Raw genomic sequence first — 19518 nt, 5'->3', positions numbered from 1 at the left:
TCTTATCCCTGTCTTGTCTGCAGAACAAGTATTTATGAGAAATAGTTCGGAAGCTCAGAGGTGAAAGTGCATATAAATGTCAGAAATCACAGAAAGTCTTCCAAAATCTTTTGAAATACTGGCAGAGGGACACAGTAGACCATGGCTACCAGTAACATTTACATAGTTTAGCAGCTTGCAGTTGAGAGTAGTAATAAAACAGGGATTCTCTTCTCAAAAAACAATATTTCTATCACTTCAGCTAAGAGCAGCAATTTAAAACTTCAAATTACTTCTATGTAGCATGGATGCTCAAATCTAGAATGCTCCTGGCTTTCTCATTCTGAGATCCCACCTTTGAATTTTCAGCATGAAAAATCCTGCTCAGTTGTGAATGACTTCAATGTTGGTCTCAGAGCCAGTCTATCTGCATTTCAGCTACAGCAAAAATCGCCCTATTTCCTCTCATGGATCTGGAGAATAAATGCTGCGGTCCGAAAGGGGAGGATGGGACCATGGCACAGCACGGGTCCGGGGCACGAGGGAGGGTGCAAGTAGAATCCTTTATTCATGTGTGCACCTGGTCTTTTATCAGCTCGGGAGGGGAAAGGGCCAGAACATAGGGCAGAGCATGAGACAGACAAGCAGGGGACAAACCAGGATAGGGACACGGGCAAAAGGGGGAGGAGCGGGGGAAGCAGGGAGCAGGCAAACTCATGGCAAGCCTGGGCTTGTCCAGGCTGTGCACTGTGTGAATACAATGAAACTACATAATAACAGTAAAGTCCATATAATAACTGTAAGGTCCATATAATAAAATCCTGTCAATTGCTGTATGTTTTTCTCCACGCCTGGAACTGTTTCTATCACAAATAAATTCTGTAGTACTTTTACGAGAAGTGAAGTTTATGGAGCAGAAATACATGTGGGCATGGTAGCCCTAACAATTTGTAAAGCTTCCCTAAGCTTAATTGATTTTGAGAAAAAAAAAAGTGGATGTTTCTTCAAGTTTGTACAAACTCCATGACAAAAGGCACTTGGGAATAGGAGAAAGACACTACTAATGCCCTCCCAAACAGCCACGGAAGAAGTCCTGTCTTGTCAGAACTTGGCTTTCACCCTTGACAGAAAAATCTGTCAACAGTTTTGTTGCTCTGAGATTATTAGTTATTTCAACTGATTGCTGCAAATTAAAAAGTCACCAAAAAATGAGGCCATAACCAAGCAATAAAGCATAGGGATTTAAAATTGAAATAGCACTCAGTTAAAAACAAAACAAAACAAAAAAATTATTCATAGTAGTACTAGTAGTGGGAGCATTAATAAACACTTCACAGATCACTGCACCAGTCTTTTTGTCAGTAGATTTAGTAAATGACAGGTTTAAAATTTTATTGTGCATTTCATTATAATTTTGGTAAATATTGCACAGTAGCACTAGAAGATACAATTCAGACTACCATAATTTTTTCGATAAAAATTGACCTGGAGTAAGTTACAGTGAAATCTCATTTACCTGTAAAGTGCTGAAAGTGGCCGCTTGTTGCCAGGTTTTGGTCTGTATGGTTTTGGTTCTCCTGCCATGTTGATATCTGAAAGCAAGCATTTGATATCAGTAAGTCAAACTTCTGGAAGTTAGAGTGAATTGGCAAAGGCATCTTCAAGTCACTGAAAATGAGTAATAGGCAGTGAAAATGGACAGGGTACTTAAAACACCTGTCTAGTTTTTACCTCTTCTGAACTGATGCTGTAATACTTTCCTAAAAATTCTTACTGTAATACATGAGGATTTTAGGCAAAATATCAGTAATTACTGATGGAGAGAAATGACATTTTTAAACATACAAGTTTCCATTCAGGAAGGTGAAGCCAGTAGAGTAATTCTATTACAAAAGAATATTTGAATGGTAACTTAGATGTTGAAACAAACTATCATCTCAAGTCAAATTCTGTTGTGGAGGACTGCAATGGTTCTGAAGAGTTCCCTTTTAGGGTCTAGAGAAACACACACTGATTTTTAACTGCTTCTTCACTGTTCACTTAGAAAGTAACTCTTCAAAAGCAAACAGGAGTGTATCTATTTCCTACCCCAAATGCATCTTTCTTTGGAGAAAAAGATGATCTGTTTTTGCAAATACTTTATCTTAGGCAGATACTTCTTGTTCTCAACAAGATCAGAAATCTTGTGAACGCTGTTTAAAAGTTTACTTATACCTATATATTCATCTTTTAAATGTAAACAGAAGTCAAGCTTATATAGACATTACTCCTGTTTGTTCTCAAATTTATCTCTTCATTTGAAGCATACTCAAAGACATACCAGGAAATACATGCCCTTTATTATGATTGCTGTAACAGTTACACATGGAGAAAGAAGCACAGACTCTTCTGTGGAGAATACCTTCTTGAGCTTAGGAAGCTATTTATATAAACACAAACTTATATTAAATGCTCCTCCACTCTGATTGAATGTTGCAAAGTTGACATTACAGCAAATCACATGGATAAAGTGAAACTTTTATTAGGAAACAAATTTCATGCAATTTGAGGAATGCTGCAAATAAATCTCTTCTCACTAATATAAAAAAAGAGCAACAGTCAACAAAATCACTGGAGTTATTCCAGTGTAAAATTGCTGTGACAAAACATCGTATCCCATTAAACATGGAATCATGTGGTGATCAAGACTTTCAAGGAAATACAGGTTCTTGGTAAAGTCAATGTTTAACCTAAAACTGAGCGTAGTGGAGGGAAAAGAGAAGTAGAAAGCTGAGGTGTAGAATGAGGAAATAACACTGTTCAGTGCAGTAAGGTTAAAAGCTCAAATATTTTTATTTATTATTCTTGACCTCAAAAGATGCAGTAAAAGCCTGAGACTTATTGACTGGATACTTTCATTTCACACAAAGTGAATAAAAAATATCAATCTGACTTTTCTTAACAGTCAGAAATATTGAAAATGTATGTCTTTTAGATTTTTTTTTTAACAGGAACTATTTTTCCATTGGAAATTTCATGCTTCAATCATCTAAAAGAACTTAAAAGAATTTTAAACTTGTTTTCCATCTAAATTTGATATTTTGAGTTCAGCCAACACTTATTTAAAATTATACAAGGACTGGAAATTAAATACTTTTATCTAGAACCATATCATATAAAATATTTTAGTAAAATTTTCCACATATAAAACATCTTGAAATTAAATCTGATTTCAGTTTGTTTTGTAGCACCTGTGTTACTAATAAATAATAAATTTTTGTAAAATATTTAATTTCTTGTTTTAACTAACTCTCTGAAATTGGACGAACATTGGAGACAGCTTTCATACCTCCTTGAAATGTTTTCCTGCCATTAATTTTGAGCAAGAGCTTTATTAAATATATATTATTTTGTCTTTAATTTTTGTTAAAAAATCAGCTATGATACCCTTATTTCAAGAAATATAAATTCTACAATGTTGAATCAACAAAGTAAAGACCAAGCATTTCTGAAAGCCACTGAGGAATTTTGATAGCGGTGTCACATTTCCATTGGCTCTGAAAATAACAGAATTGGAACAAAATTTTTATCCTATGACCTTTATGATAATTAGACCTTTTCACACTGTTTTAATATGTCAGATTTAAGGTCGTTGACTGCATTGACTTTCACCATCTCCTACTAAAACTAGGACAGATTTTAGGATAGAAAGTAGAATTATGATCTGTTCTTGGGAAATACCTTAGGCTGTGGTATCGTCTTCACAATGCTATAATATTCACAATTTTTTCATGTCTCTCATCTGCTACTGTTTCAGAGCTATATCCCTGGTCACTATTCTAAGGCATATGAACATTAATAGGCTTTAAAAAGTTTTTCATATCCTTCTGGGACAGATCAATACTATCTTGATGATTATTCTTATAGACCTACATTTGCAGCTTTAGAAGACCCACTTTTAAAAAAAAAGGTGAATTGTATAGAAGGCTAAAGGGTGTTTGGTTTGTATTCTCTTTATTTCAATCAAAAATGTCAAAAAGGTAACACTGAAAAACACAGTGGCAAGGCTGTTCAAAATAAGTTAAGATTCCCTCACACTTCAATAAATTTCTAAATGTGCCAGCAGAAAAGAGTGAACTACTTTATACAGATAGTAATAGCCAAAAATTCTCTTTAACACAGGAAATAGTTCATAGAAAAGCTGTGCACATGGGGCTTTTCTGTTAGTATGAAAGTGATTGAATAGCTCTGTAATTCCCTAAGCACTTTATAGCGAGGCAAGAATGGATGTAGGAAATGCTTTGAAAAGTTAGAACAGATTTTCACCCCATTATTTTTCAGCACTATCTACTCCAGCCTCAATTTTCTAACTAAGATTAGAAGTGAACTTGTCAACATTTTGCAAGATAGATTATTTCTATTCCAACTGGAAATCTTGTGAGATAACTTGTTCCCTTCCGTCATCCATCATTAGTTTCACAGTAGACATTTACATCTACTAGATCATAAACTGTTTGCCAAATAAATTTGTTGGCTGCAGCACAGAGATTTACCTGTGCTAATGATTCCACCCCATGGAATGCAGAGACGTTAAATTAGATACTGTGCTTGTACATGAATATGTACCAGACAACTTGACAAGATACACATTGCTTCTGGAGAGGCATGGATTTGATGGATTGGGCGTCTGATGGATAAGGAACTGGATGATGGTCACACACAAAAAGTAGTATTAAATAGGTAGATTTTCTAAGTGAGGACCACTGATGAGTGGCATTCCTCAGGGATCCTTATTGGGACTGGTGCTATTTAACATCTTTGGTGACACAGACGGTGGGATTGAGCGCACACTCAGCAAGTTTGCCAATGACACCAAGCTGTGCAATGCAGTTGACACACTGGAGGGAAATGATAGCATCCAGAGGGACCTTAATAGGCATGAGAACCTCATGTGAGGACATGTGTAAACCTCAGGCCAAGTGCAAGGTCCCACACCTGGGTCTGGGCAAACCCAAGCATGAATATAGACTGGGCAGAGAATGGATTGAGAACAGGGTATGGGGCTGTTGGTGGATGAGAAGCTTGATATGACTTGGCAATGTGCTCTTGCAGCCCAGAAAGCCAACCTTATCCTGGGCTGCATCAAAGACATTGTGACCAGAAGGTTGAGGGAGGTGATTCTGCCCCTCCACTCTGCTGTTGTGAGACCCCACCTAGAATACTGTGTCCAGCTTTCAAGTCTGCAGCAAAGGATGTGGACCTGTTTAAGCAAGTCCAGATGAGGGCCAACAAGATGATCAGAAGGCTGGAGCACCTCTCCTATGACGACAGGATGAGAGAATTGGAGTTGTTCAGCCTGGAGCAGAGATGTCTTCAGAGACACCTTGTAGTGACCTTCCAATACTTGTAGGGAGTCTACAAGAAAGCTGGAGAGGGACTTTCTACAAAAGCATGAAGTGATGGAGCGAGTTATAATGGCTTCAACCTGAGAGTAGGTTTAGATTAGATATGGGAAGGAATTCTTTACTGCGAGCATGGTGAGACACTGAAACAGGTTGCCCAGAGAAACTGTGGCTGTCCCATCCCTGGAAGTTTTCAAGGTCAGGTAGGATGGGGCTTTAAGCAGCCTGATCTAGTGGAAGATGTCCCTGCCCATGGCAAGGGGGTTCGACTAGATGATCTTTAAGGTCCATTCTATGATATTCTATAATTGTATGATTCTATGTGGGAATGGAGCAGCCCAGGGACTTTCACATTACTTTCTCTGTTGTATACTATAAATGTTCACTTAGACATCCACTTTGAGATAAAATCATCACTGAAATTCAAAATACTAAGAAAACATTATGAATAGAAAAGTGATTATGCAGAGAACAGCACATTGTAATGTAGTAGGTTGGTCTCTCTGAGTTTTCAGAATCCAATTAGATTACTTTATTAAAAGAAATGTATTTTAAGTTCTATATTTTCCTGTTCTCATAGCTGACTTTAGGTAAAATATTAGATCTAGATTTCATTCAAAGTTGTGTGTCATCAACAGAATACATCTAATTTTAAGCATGGTATTTTTATTTGTAGTTATACTGAAAAGTTCTTAGTAGTTAATGACAAAAAATAAAAATAATTTTAAAAAGAGCATGAATACCATTATAGAGGGCAGTGATTGTATTCAATGGCTACATAAATTTGTCTGAAAGAGCAACTCCACACAGCATGATCTGCCTTTCTGCTGTCACTGTTTCCTGCCATTGACTGCCTACCTCCTCTGGGCAGTCAATGACCAGGGAAACTCTGATGCATGATCATCCCATTTTTGGAGAAGCAGTGTCAGCTAGCCTTGGTGCTTTGCTCACAGATTCCCTGGCAAAGCAACCTGAGAATCTGGTCCTGAAGACAACATCTGACTTTAAACAGGCTTTGTAAGTGTAAGCAATGATACCTAAAAAGCATTCATACCTGACAAGTATTTCAGTATTTCTTGCCACCTGCCCTTCAGATTTTTTTAAAAGGGTTATTTAAAAGAAAAAAACAATCCCCAAATCAACCAATTGTTTTGTTTCACAAAAACAAATGCCATAAACAAGAATCTTCAATAGGCACTAGTTCAACTCATGAAAACTGGGACTTTGAGGCTTTCTGCTGCAAATCAAGAGGCTGTGTCTGAAGCTATATCTAATCGATTAAATTAAATAGACTAGGCACTAGTAATCAGTTGCCTCTTATATTAAATTGTTAAATTATTTCCTGACATGACTTTTACCCCAGTTTACAAGTACTCCCCTGTGCTGTTTTAAGAGTTAACCAGCAGGGGAAATGAACTCAACTCAAAGGAGAGATTATAAATCAGAATAATAATTTATTAAAATAATACAGTACGTACAATCATACAAACAAACAATTGGTCTTAACCCACAAAACCCAAATGTATAACCCAGTACCTTGGGGGCATGAACAAAGTGGTGTTCCCTGGGCCCCGCTTAAGTCCAAAGTAAAGGGAGAGGGGAAAAACCTGCTGGTGGGAGAGCTGTTGCAGTCTGGTCAGAAGTGGTGATTGCAGTCCAGCTGAGGGTGGTGGTCTAAGTCTGGTTGAGAGCGATGAGATGCAGTCTTCCTCTGGATTCCAGGAGTGGTTAAAAAAATGTTCCAAGACTCCAAGATTATATATCCTCCAGTTCAGGTAGGAATGCTCAGTGCTTCCCTCAGGGCAGGGAGTTCCACAAAGGGTGTGAGGACAAGAGCATCCTCCTATCTCACAGGCCTCTTAACACCTAGTTTATAGCCTGAGGAGTCAGGCTCTATGGGCAGAGGGTGGGAATAGTCTATTGACAACAGTTTCTGGGAAATGGCATGGAAGGCTATAGAATACACAGTTTTGGGTTACACCCATACCATGATGAACTGATCTCAGTTGTCCTAACTAGGACATCCCCCAAGTCGTTTCTAGATATAAGTAGACAATGGACATGACTCAGGGACCACTGCTGACTGGCATTTCACCCAGTGAAAGAGAACGGATCCAAGTCCCTATAATTAGGTATTAATGATGTGACTGCTGAGTGTGGGCTCCATGTCAGAAAGACTGGAAACTGAGACCTGGAGCCAAGGAAACTCTAAGTACCTCTATGGCTCAAAAGCTGATTTTCTAAGACATGTTTCATCAGATGTTCTTCCACACATTCTTGTGAATGGTTGCGGAACCTGAGACATTCCTTCAAAAACTCTACACTTGCATGACTTAAATTTTGAATGAAAAGGGGTGTAATTGTTTACTTCCAAACTAGCTATGCTTTTGACCAACATTTAATGGTAATTTAAATTAACATAGAGAGAAAGAGTTCACACAATTGATTTACAATCTATATACAGAGAGAGATATGAATAGAGAGAAATCAGGATGCATTTTCTACTCTTTCAGATAACACAAAGTATATGGGAGAGAAAAGAAAGACCAAGAGGTAGATGCAATTTAGAGAAAGCCTGTAGTCATATGATTTATAGCATAACTGAACACCAGCAAAGCTAAAGCTAATCTATCTTTTTTTTTTATACTCTTCCATCTACTAGTCTTATAAATCTCCCTGCTGCCTGCTAAAGGAATTTTAATGAAGTCATATGACATTTTTTACATCATAGACTTCCTTTATTCTTTATATGTTCCATTGATTACGTGTCATCTACTCACTGTTCCCCATCTCTAGCATGTGAAAAAAGCAGAGAGAAAAGGACAGCTCTCAGTTCTTTTCCATTCTGTGCCCAAATTGCACAGCTGTAAAGATGAAATTTCCCAGAAAATTGAACACAAACTCAAATTAACTTTCAAGGCTAGTAAAATATTAAACGAAGGTCTGGGTCACACATTTTCATTTTCCATAATGGTATTAAAAATAATTTGCTTGTGGGGCTCTCAGCTGCATTTGGATTTTCTCTTAGCATTGAAGTAATTGGAAGCCTTTTTTTGTACAAAGATGACAGCTATTGTTAATGCTTCTACAGAAAGAGCTGCTTGTTGAATAGTATATGAAATAGCTTTGTTCAACCATTTCTTCTTTCATTAAATACTGCTAAAATGAAATGAGGCTATAGGATTATATAAGCTATCACTCCTAACACCATTCAGTAACAAAACTGTCAGGCGTTGTCTTACAGGAAAGTTTTTTCTGTTCCCCAGGGAATTGGATTAGTGTGAGGACAGGCGGCAGCTAAAAGGGGAAATCCTGACCTGTCTCTATGCCCCTCACAAACCATTCAGGGTCTTGGAGAGGGCAGTCAGCTGCAGAATGGATGCTAGGGTACTTCACAGCTGAGGTGGAACATTGTTCTACCTTTGTTTTTATGTTTGCTGCCATCCCTTCACCTCCCACTCCAAGTAACAACGAAGTCACTGGGCAGAACTTTCTGGCCCCGTTGGTTGTACAACTGGCAGTGGTCCATGTCTGTGACCAGTGGAGAGGCATCGCTTCTGCCTGGGGAAGGGACAATGCTTATTTGTGGCCTCTGATGGACTGTCCATGGACTGTACTATGACTGCAGAGTCAGTGGCCAAGACCTCGCAAACTGCTTCTCTTCTGGTGCTTGAATCCCTGCAGATCGATTACTGTGATATGGCAGGAATCATGCTGGGGTACTGGGCTGCAGGGGAAGGAACACCACAGAGAATAGGGCATGTCTTGTAAAGGGATTCCTATGGGAAGGAGGGAAACTCTCTTTCTGGAAACCCTGCCCGCTCCTCCTCCTCAGCACTGGGCTTGAGGGTTCCTCTACAGGAGGTTCCACACTCTTGTTTTGCAGATGCAAGAGATTCAGACTCGGTTACAAGTGGACTTTGTGGCCATAGCCACTTATCTACAGACCAGCTCTGTAAGGACTGTTGGAGTTTGGGTGTTAACTGTGGAAATCCCCAGCGTGGTTTGTGCCACGGTAGCCAGGAAGCTGGCTGTCACATGTGCACTTCACCCCACCAGAGCCTAACAATAGAGGCAGGCAAGTATAGTTTTCCTGTAAGAAGATCCTTTTAATTTAATCAAGTTTTCAGCTTCTGTTTCCCAGCCAGAGAACAAGATTTCTTCATACCAAATGTTTGTTTAACACATGGACTAGCAAATTCTGCACATGCAGAAGATTAACATTGCCATGAGGATACAAGAAAGCAACGGAAAAGTACCTCAAGAACTTTCTGTTATCTTCAGGAAAAAAGAGACTGTTTTAATTATAAGCCTATCCAGCAATAACAAAAAAATTAAGCAAGGACTCTCATAATATCCCAACCCCTGCTCACACTCTACCATCTCATTGTGGCTGTTAATGAGAAACAGAAATGGGCCTTGACTTGCAGCTCTTTTTTTCCAGTGAGGAAAGGATGGCCTTTGCTTTCTCTTGATCATGGTAAAGATGCTGTTTACAAATAGGAAGTAGAGCATCTGTCGTCTTTCAGATGAAGCACAGCCATTACAAGGCAGCAGACAACAAAAACTCTCTACTGCTTTTCTCTGATAACAAAAGATAGTTATTACCATGAGACCCAGACAAAGCTTCATGTTGACTAGATGTCTGAGTTTCTCAGCATTGCAATTAGCCCCAAGCAGCAACATTAAACAGTGTAGTGCAGATAGAGCATGAAAGTCCCTCATATACTTTTTTCAGATTTCAATATGATTTACTCTAGGGAACATGCCCTGAACCTGAGTCATTTTCAACTTGTCTTCAAACTACATTTTTTCTCTCTTCTTTCTAATACTTGGCTGCTTTCTCTGCCCCACGGCCTTTTATCTAACTCTCCTACTAATGTTAGCTTCATGGTCCTAGCAACAGTTTTTCATGACAATTGAAATCTGTAGTATATGAAAAAATTCACAATCCCCATTGTCCCAATCCTTTCATCTTTCTCACTATTTTTCCTGAATATGGTCAACTTTATTAATTAAAACAAAAACAAAAATTATTTTTCCTAAAATAACAATCACAATAGCAACATTTTACAAAAAATTACTAAGATTATTTTGTCTGCACTTGTTAACCATATATTTTGGACATTCCAACAAAGTTTGCTTACATTTGAAGTGCATTTTCTCATAAATCTGAAAAGCAAATTTAGCCAAGGTTCTCTGGGTGTCACAAGCAGAATAGCTTCCACAGCAATGCTTGCAATGCACATGTCATTCTGCGCGTTGTAGCCTGGGGCCTTTTCTGGGTTGTGCAGGAGGCCTTAGTAGCCCCAGGGGCAGGAAGCAGGGGCAGCAGGTGATGGTTTGGGGCAGAAAATGTTGATGGACACTTTCAAGGTGCTGGTAGGTGTGAGGGCGGTGTGTGTCTCTGAAAGGCTGGCTGGAGTTTGTTGGCATTATAGTCATCACTGAGGGGTGACTTTTGACACCCTGATCTTTACCGTCAAAACATTCAGGGATACATCTGGCCTTGAGGGTATTCCCACAGGCTTTCACCCAGGCTGACAGCAGATCAAGAGGAATCATACTGCGGGTTTCACTGAGTCTGGAGCAATGGCATTCACTGATCACACGAAGCTGGTGGGGAGACACAAATGGACCTCTGCAGTCCCAAAAGCACTTCCACCACTTTCTAATAATATTCCTCTCCAAATCATGTCTGATTTTACCTTCATTCTTTGACCTGAATTTTTCCCTCTAATTTTCTCTGTTCTTTTCTTAGATGATCTAAGCTTTCATCTTGGTTCCACCTCAGTTGAATAAGCCCACTGCTCCAAAACAACTAGTCCTAACTACTTCCAGTTGTTCTATATACCCTCTTTCTGGCCATAATCTTCATTTTCCAGGTTTTCTGAATTAGAGGATCAATAGAGGGGGATCTTTTCAAGCTCCAAATTCACTTTGTTGCACAAGTCTTCTAGAATTTCCTTCGAGATACAGTAATTTTTTCAGTGTCAACTTTACAAAAACTTGTGTCCCAAATTATAGACTCTTAGATTTACAGAATAGTGTATGTTGGAAGGGACATCAAGGAGTCCAACTCCCCTACCATGGGAAAGGACATCTTTCAGTAGATCAGGTTGCTCAAAGTCCTGTCCAACCTGGCCTTAAACAATTTCAGAGGTGGTACCTCCTGATGCAGTCTCACCACCCCCATGTGAAAAAGAATTTCCTTATATCCAGTATATCATGTAATAGGGTTCTGAAAAGTTTTGTCTTTGTAACACAAGGATTGTAAATCATATAATGGACATTCACAGAATTAGCTCACATGTTATCATGCAAAACCCATAAATATTCCCTTATACTATTATAGTTTTAGTATTATAAAATAACATAGCAGTGATATGCCCTGTGGTACTCACTAAAATAAAGCCTACCATTTTTATTAAAATGTCAGGGTTGTGTTAAATAGAAGGGTGGCAGAAGTGGAGAAAATTCCATTGATACTTGGCATATGGAAGAAAATACTATTGTGGAGATGACGTAAAAAAGAAAGCTATGACAAATCCAATATTTGCATTTTAGCAATGCCTAGGTACTAACCATGTTATAACTCTCTTTCACTGCCGATGCATGAAGCTGCTCAGTGGATTCAATTCAGCAACCAAACTGCAACAGCATAGAAGCCTATTGCAAAAGCAAGACATTTAATAATTGGAAATACCGATGAGCTTCAAAATAAATGATATGCAGTGTTGTTTTATTTGTATCTCTTTGGCATTTCTGCAAGGAAAATATAAAAAGAGTTGATAGGAATAGAGAAAATGCAATATCTTGACAAACTGATAGTTCACATACTGTAGTTTTCTGCCTCCAGCTGCCCCAGATGCTTTGGCAGTAGCCACAAGAACCTCAAACTAGTTAGAAACAAGATTATTTTCCTTCCATTCTCTTATTGTCTCAGCATGATCCTCCTCCTAAAATGCTTAGTAGTTTAGGATTACTTTAAATCCTAAAGCATGATGTTTTATCTTTCCTCCCATACTGATTTTATTAGTACCTAACTGGTACTAGCTGGAACCTGAAATTACTACAATTTCAAATAGCCTTGCTGACTACATAAATGTCCTATTACTCTGTTCTTCTTGCTGATAAATCATATTGGTGTATTTTTTAATGAAAAAAATGTGTTTCTCAAAAAAAAGTGAGCAATATTTTGGCCTTATGATCCCCTTATCCTTCATCCCCTCAAACCCTTTTTCATTTCACTCATTAGTAATAACTAAAATCATAGAAGTCATGTCAAAAACCCTTTCTCTAAACATACAACATCACCCTTCTCCCTGAGATTTATTGGACTTCTGCTGTTACTTTTGTAAATTTATATTTGATCTTGCATACAGATACACTTTATATGCTGCTTCAGAGGTTTTCCCATAAGTTGTTTAAGGTGTACTACATACTAACAATGACATAAATTTGCACAAATAATGAAACAAGGAAAAAATGTAAGAGATTACTAAAAATCATATTAGGAAATAAAGTAATTATTTTGAAATTCATTAAATCACATCCCAATATCAAAAGTATTACCAAAAGGACCATATGACATATTTCAGTTAAATTTTAAAGAAACAAAAGTATAAATATCCATGCATATTAATACACAGTGCTAGTGAACCTCTCAGTGAACATTCAGCACTCTCTTACCTTAACTGGATTGACTTTCTTCTATACTTCCCAGTAACATTCTATCTACATTAGATTTGCCTTACAAACTATTGATTTCTATTAGCCACTCAGAAAATATGTCATTTTGTCTCAGAAATCAAAGGAACCAAGAGCTCCTCCACTCTGAGTTAATTCTTTCCCCCAGAAACCTGTTGGATTTCCAATGAGATTTCCAATTTATTGAGCAAACTACACATAAACACTGTCATGGTTTGAGATCCTCAAAATCTAATTCCCTAGTCCTAGCCCCCTGTCACATCTTAATCCGATGTGAGATGGGTTTTTTCCAGACAAAACACACCAGACTCCAAATGGGGAAAGGGAATATATTACTATGACTGTACAAATAAATATTATAATACATTATACACACGATCACAACTATCTCTACCATGACAGATCAGTATTTACAATGGATCAGATCTCTTCTCCCCTCCAAATAAAAGCCTAGGAGGGAAGAAGGACAGATCCCTTCTAGTCTCTGAGCAGGAGTATCTTCTACAGCAGCAATTTGTCTTCTTCACATGCAGCAGCTGTGGCTGGATTTCTGCCAGCACTCACAAGGGGGGTATCCAAGCCCCTCGACCCCCATCGTTTCCAAGCGAGGGTTACGTTCACCCCAGACAAAAGTCGTTCCACCACGGTCATATCATGAAGTACAGGGGGGTCTTCGTGACAGTCTGGTATTTTCAGGGAATTCAGATTCCCCTTTGCAGAGCTCCTGTGCTCTGCTTCAGGCTGCCACCTTGGCAGCAGTGGGGAGGGGGGGCGGCCAAGGTCACCCCCCTCTGCATTCCTCTCCGTCCTGGTCCAGGTTCAGGACGCTTTTGAGCTTCTCAGCTCCTCTCTAGTGCTGCCTGTCCAAGACTCCTCTCCTTAATAGGAGTCCATCTCCTCCTCCTCTCTCGGAGGTCTCAAAGGAGGTTTGGGGGGTCTGGTTCAGTTCTTACCTCCAAAACTCTGTAGCTCTGCTGCTGACTCTCTTTTCTCGGGTCTCCTTCCAAGAGTCCTCTCTGTGGTGCTGCATGTCTCTGTTGCTTCGTCTTATCTCTTCTGGCCCTGTGCCACCATTTCTCCAGTCAGTGTTGGTCTGTTGCTACGCCTGCCGCTGCCCACGGTGGAGAAAACATCTCCTGGCATAACTACAGGCACCTAGCCCAGCATTATCCTGTTCCAGGTCCCTGCAGCTCCCCCCATCCAGGGGCTGGGGGGCCCCAAAGGCCCCAAGGGGCTCAGAGCCCCTTCCCTCGTGGTGTCAGGACACGGCTACCACTTCTTCAACAAAACTACAACTCATCTCTTCCGTTTGCTTGTGGTATGTTTAAATTTTGCAGGAGCGCCCATTGGACAAAACTTCAAAACTTCTAGGGGTTTACCACCCCCTGGGGCTTTACCATTTTCTTAGCTTCAGGGGGAAAACCTGGTTCAAACCACTACAACACACAACACAAATGTTTGTGAAAAGGCTTTGGAAGCTAATCTCTGCTGCAGTTGGGATATGAAATACATAGAGCTAGACAAGACAATGAACACCAATTGAACATTCACATCCTCAAAGGATTTTTTGGCTTATATCAGATTCCTGTAAGGAGTTCAGAATCCTTATTTTTGCACTGAATCTCATTAAAAGCCATAGTGTTTCTTCTCCAATTTCATCATGAAGTTAAAACAGACACAACCCCCAAACCCCCCAGATTAAAATTTTCACCCTTGTAAACCCAAGGTTCCCGCATTTTCCTTTTACTAAATATATTTGCATGTGTATACTTGTGTGTGAAAATATTTACCATAGAAGCATGTGTTTTCAACTGGAACAATTATTTGTTAAGTTTTGCAAATCATCTTTATCACACAGTCTCTGAAAATAGAAGATTGCAAAGGAACACTAAAGAATATTGAATTCCCAAATCTGGACTTAATGATTGCTGTTGAAGTGGATGCTGGAGCCAATTACTCTATATAGCAAACAAAACACTCTCTAATCTCAGAAATGTCATATATGACACTCTTATCTATCATTATTGTTAAAGCAAGACTGGTGCCAAGGACCTAACTTAAATCTCAGCACCTGCAGCTTTTAGAGTGGATAGATTCTTTCTTTTTTTTTTTTTTTTTTTCTTTCTCCTCTATGTAATGAGAAATTCTGGTGGCTGTTCAAATGGAACAGGTCTCTAAGCTCACCTGGAAACATTAATCTTCTGGACATACTGCATAAACCACTAATCTCACGCCTGTCATTTAAAATGAGGAAGGGAGTACAAGGAGAGATGAAAGATGCAGGCAGATTTTTAAAACCTTACCATTGCTATTTTAATTCAAGAATAAATAAGATCCCTAAATCTTACATTGCAAAAACCAAAAATGTCCAGAGAAAAACAATGGTCTGAATGATCCCTCCGAATAAAAATTAATGTGATTCAACACATTGCTTCAGAATACTGTCTCCTAATCTTTTGCTTCTTCATGTTCAGCTCCTTATCAGACACTGCTGTTAGCATCATGACATACTGGTTTTGCTTGGAAGCCGAGCCAAAGATACAAAGCCTTAAAAATATTTATGCTGGCCTGATATACATTGACCCAACAGCCTACAGGCAGCTGTACAAACCTGTGCTCCGCTGTAACCTCAGCCTTACAGTCCTTTCCCATGATGAGTGATTCTTCTTATGAATCTTATAAGCAGTTATAATTGCATACTTGAAAAATTTTTTTACCTATTTTCCAAGCAATTAGGTCAGAATGGAAAAGCAGTGGTCTTTTAAGAAAGGAGATGGCTTTGGATGACAGTTTAAGCTCTCAATGTTAGTGTAACCTTCCACTCAAGTCAGTCAGATTTAGGTTACTTTTTCACCATTCAACCATGTATTGTATAAATCAGACCACTAGACTTTTTTGTTTGTTTGTTTGTTTGTTTTTTGTTTGGTTGGTTTTTTTGTTTTGTTTTGGTTTGTTTTTTTTTTTTTATCTCAGGGAAGTAGAGTCTTAGGAAACTCTAGTAAGAAAGAAGAAGGTTTTCATCTTTTACATTTGTCTCTTGCTTATTCATGTGATCACCGTCAATCCAAGCTGCTTTATTTTGGGGAAAAGGAAAAAGTACATCTAGCAACACAGCCTCCTAGGGATTCAGGATGTTGTGGCCTGTAATGGAGGTGTTCCAAAAGTGACAATGAGAAATTCCGTCTGATTCAGCAAGGTTTGCAGCTGTATTTATGAAAAAGAAGTGTTATACATAGCATGGCTGTGTGCTTGAGTACACAGCATTGTGTTATCTGTAGTGTCCACTCAGTTCACTCCATGCATTGCTGTCTAAGCAGCAGCTGCGTCCCTTTCCTAGCTCATTCTCTTTTTATACAGTGATCCACAAAGATATTAAAATAACATTGGGAAACAATAAATTGTAGTACATTTCATTCAGTATTTTATTCTATGCCATTCACTAGGATACTGAGTCACTCCCATAAAGACTCCAGGATAAATAATGACAATTAATCCGTTCTGTGTGCACACCGTGTTCTTTATTTTGCTTTTACACCGCTGAAGCCTTTTTTTTATTTCCTCTCTGTCTCCCATTTTAAAGAGTTCTAAAGGCTGATCTTATTAGAAAAAAAATAATGAACAAGAACATGGAAATGCTTCTCAGCTGCAGCTCATATAAGTGGATTCTGGCCAAGATCAAGTATCAGTTACCCACCAGAAATGCAGTACTCACTTCAAGGTATTCCCAAGTTCTCATGTGGGAGGGATGCAACACTGTTTGGAGTGGATTAATGTTTTTTTCAGCACAGTTTTCCATTTAATTTTGTCTGGTAATAGAAGCTGTTCTAACTGTTGTTCTGTTTGCAGCAAGTAACACAGAAAGATCTATATCTACTTTACATACATTCAAATACTTAGTCCAGTATTTGACACCTCCCTTGAAAACAGTGCTCAAACCTGCTGCGCTTAAGAGATCGCAGCTCCTCAAATCCTGATCAGATATTGAAAGTCTATAATCCCTCTTTCCAAGATGTGCAAAATAAACTTGCCCACAGAATAATTAATATCTGGCTGTACTCTCCAAATTAAAAACTGTGTTTTGTTTCTCTGATACCTGTTGCAGTTTGGGAACATGGGTCATACAGTTGAGTGGGAAGGACTATCCCCTAAGGAAGACAAAACTTGCTTGAAGATGACAGTGGCTTAGTTTTGGGTTCAACAGGTTTTTCAGGATATGCTACTCCTGGTGACACATGCCCCCAAGGACAGTCATGATGGATGGTGCACAGCACATTTTTGTCTGCTAGGATGCCAGCAAAAACTCAAATGGTATTGCTGCCATGTCAGAACAATGAGCGAGGGCAGGCGTGGCAGGGATTAGTATTGTCATTGACACAGACTTCAGCTGTCAGAGAGGGATACAGTCTGTTGTATAGTAGAAAGGGAATAGGAGGGCAAATGAATTAAGAGCATCCCATTAAGAATATGAATATTCCACTCAGGTCTCACAATATTCATAAACCGGGTACAGCCTGCTTTACTTCTGCCTCTGATTGCTTCTTAGGCAGCGTACATATGAGTCTGTGAGTTAACTGTGTGTTTTCTGGCATGTGTGACAGCGTATCACAGCAGTATGGATGCAAGAATTATCTAGCCTGGCACAGACATCCCCTAGGATTCTAAGGATGAAACTGAGGTCTTGATTTTCACAGAGTAGTATAATGAAGTTTTATGGTGCATGCGTGCAATCTTGCATTTGCAAATACCCGAATGTATTTTTCGTGCATTATCGAGAGAGCTAATTGTTGGAGCATTTGAGTATGGAAAGCCACACCCCGAGCAGATTATCAGGTTCCGAGTTTTTTAATCTAGGAAAGATTTTAGCTATCACATCTTTAGCTAATTTCAATTTTATTTAATTATTTTTAAAATGAGAGAAATAGTAAAAAAGGAATCAGTGTACAAAAAGCAGAAGACACTGGGAAAGCTGCCATGTTAGAGGTGTAAATATACTTAATGTAGCAAGATTTTAAACACTAATATTTTAAATTTTAAATAAGAATTTGGCAAAATTTTGCAGTTTTATAGAATGCAGAATAGTATGGGAGATTTTAATAGTCTTTGCTATTGTTAGTTCTACTAAAAGTTAAGTTTGAAACTCTGCTGATATAGGATGATACTGGAAGAGAGGTGAATCACAGGTCTTTTGCTCATGTAGTCACTTCTATAGTTCAGTCACTGACATCCCAGCAATGAAAGGAATTTGTTCAAAGGTCAGATGCAATTTTCATTTATATGTCTCGGAAAATACACCTCAGCACCAATTTTTAGGGTTTAATATTAGTTAAATATACAGTGTTTGATTTTTTCTATAAAATAATAAAATCTTTTATTCTACTCTTTACTAGGTATATTTATGTTTGTTTACTCAAGAAATTATTTCAAAAGACAGTATTTTATGCAACAATAGAAATCACACAGTGTTAAATCCCTGTACTGTGAATAGAGGTGGGAAGCCAAAGATCCACACTTCTATCAAACAGGCAACGGTGAAGGCATAGCATTGCTAACCAGTTGGTAGCATAGCCTAAGAACTCCATTTTGGAAAAAATTCTTTTGGTTATTAATCTAGGTATCAATTTATGCACCAGTATTAAAACCCCCCCAAACTAACAACAAATAACCAAAAAGAATCATAGAACCAGTTATATTTTGAGAGGAGCTCAGTTTTGTTTACTTTCAAAATTCATCTGTTTTATACCTCTTTCTCTTACACCTGCAAAAGTCAGCACCCTTCATTTAATTTTTTATCCCAACAACAGGACTAGTTGCATGCAATCACTCCTGAAAAATCGGCCTTTCCTCTTAGGGAGCTACATAAAAGCTAAGCTTTCTTTAAGGCAATCCAGATTGCGAAGACCAAACACGTTTGACAGTCTACCATGGAGGAGCTGTGTAATCAAATTCTGGGTAGGGAATAAAGGCAACTAACCAAAGGCGCTGTTTAATTTAGTTTCCAGTCCACACTGTCAGTAAGAAGGACATCCATGGAGTTGCTCCTGCTGTCCATTTCTGAACCTCATAGCAGTACCCTTCAGTTTTCTGGGATATGTGAAAGGTGTAATAGGGCTTTGTTCCTATAACCATGTCCGACCACTTGACTGTATTCACATCACAAAATCACAGAATATTCTGAGCTGGAAAGGATGCACAAGGATTATCAAGTCCAGCTCTTAAGTGAATGGATCATACAGGGATCGAAAATATTTTGTGCTTTTGAATTTAGGTTCTCCTACAGTAATGGAGAGAGAGATGGAGACCGTTTCTTCCTTCTTTCAGCTCTAACTAACTCCACTGAGATTAAATGGGCTATTGTTCCTATTTGAATTCTTTTTTTTTTTTGATTATGATTGAATCAAGAACAGATTTCAGAAAAGAAAATAAAATTTCTAAACAGTTTGGAAAGCAA

At 38.6% G+C, this 19518-nt stretch overlaps 1 protein-coding gene across 3 annotated transcripts in view; it reads right to left on the bottom strand.

Moving 5' to 3' along the window:
• Nucleotides 1-19518, bottom strand: part of RALYL (RALY RNA binding protein-like) — a 378245-nt gene that overhangs the window by 75593 nt on the left and 283134 nt on the right. For all 3 annotated transcript variants that reach the window (XM_017826492.1, XM_017826493.1, XM_017826494.1), the window contains one exon: nt 1496-1571. In XM_017826492.1, the coding sequence (XP_017681981.1) occupies nt 1496-1571 (76 nt within the window). The remainder of the gene's footprint in view (nt 1-1495; nt 1572-19518) is intronic.

Source organism: Lepidothrix coronata, unplaced genomic scaffold, assembly GCF_001604755.1.
Source record: "Lepidothrix coronata isolate B3197 unplaced genomic scaffold, Lepidothrix_coronata-1.0 Scaffold127, whole genome shotgun sequence".
Taxonomy (NCBI): Eukaryota; Metazoa; Chordata; class Aves; order Passeriformes; family Pipridae; genus Lepidothrix; species Lepidothrix coronata.
Note: the sequence above shows the minus strand (reverse complement) of the source record. Positions and strands in the feature narration are given on the sequence as shown.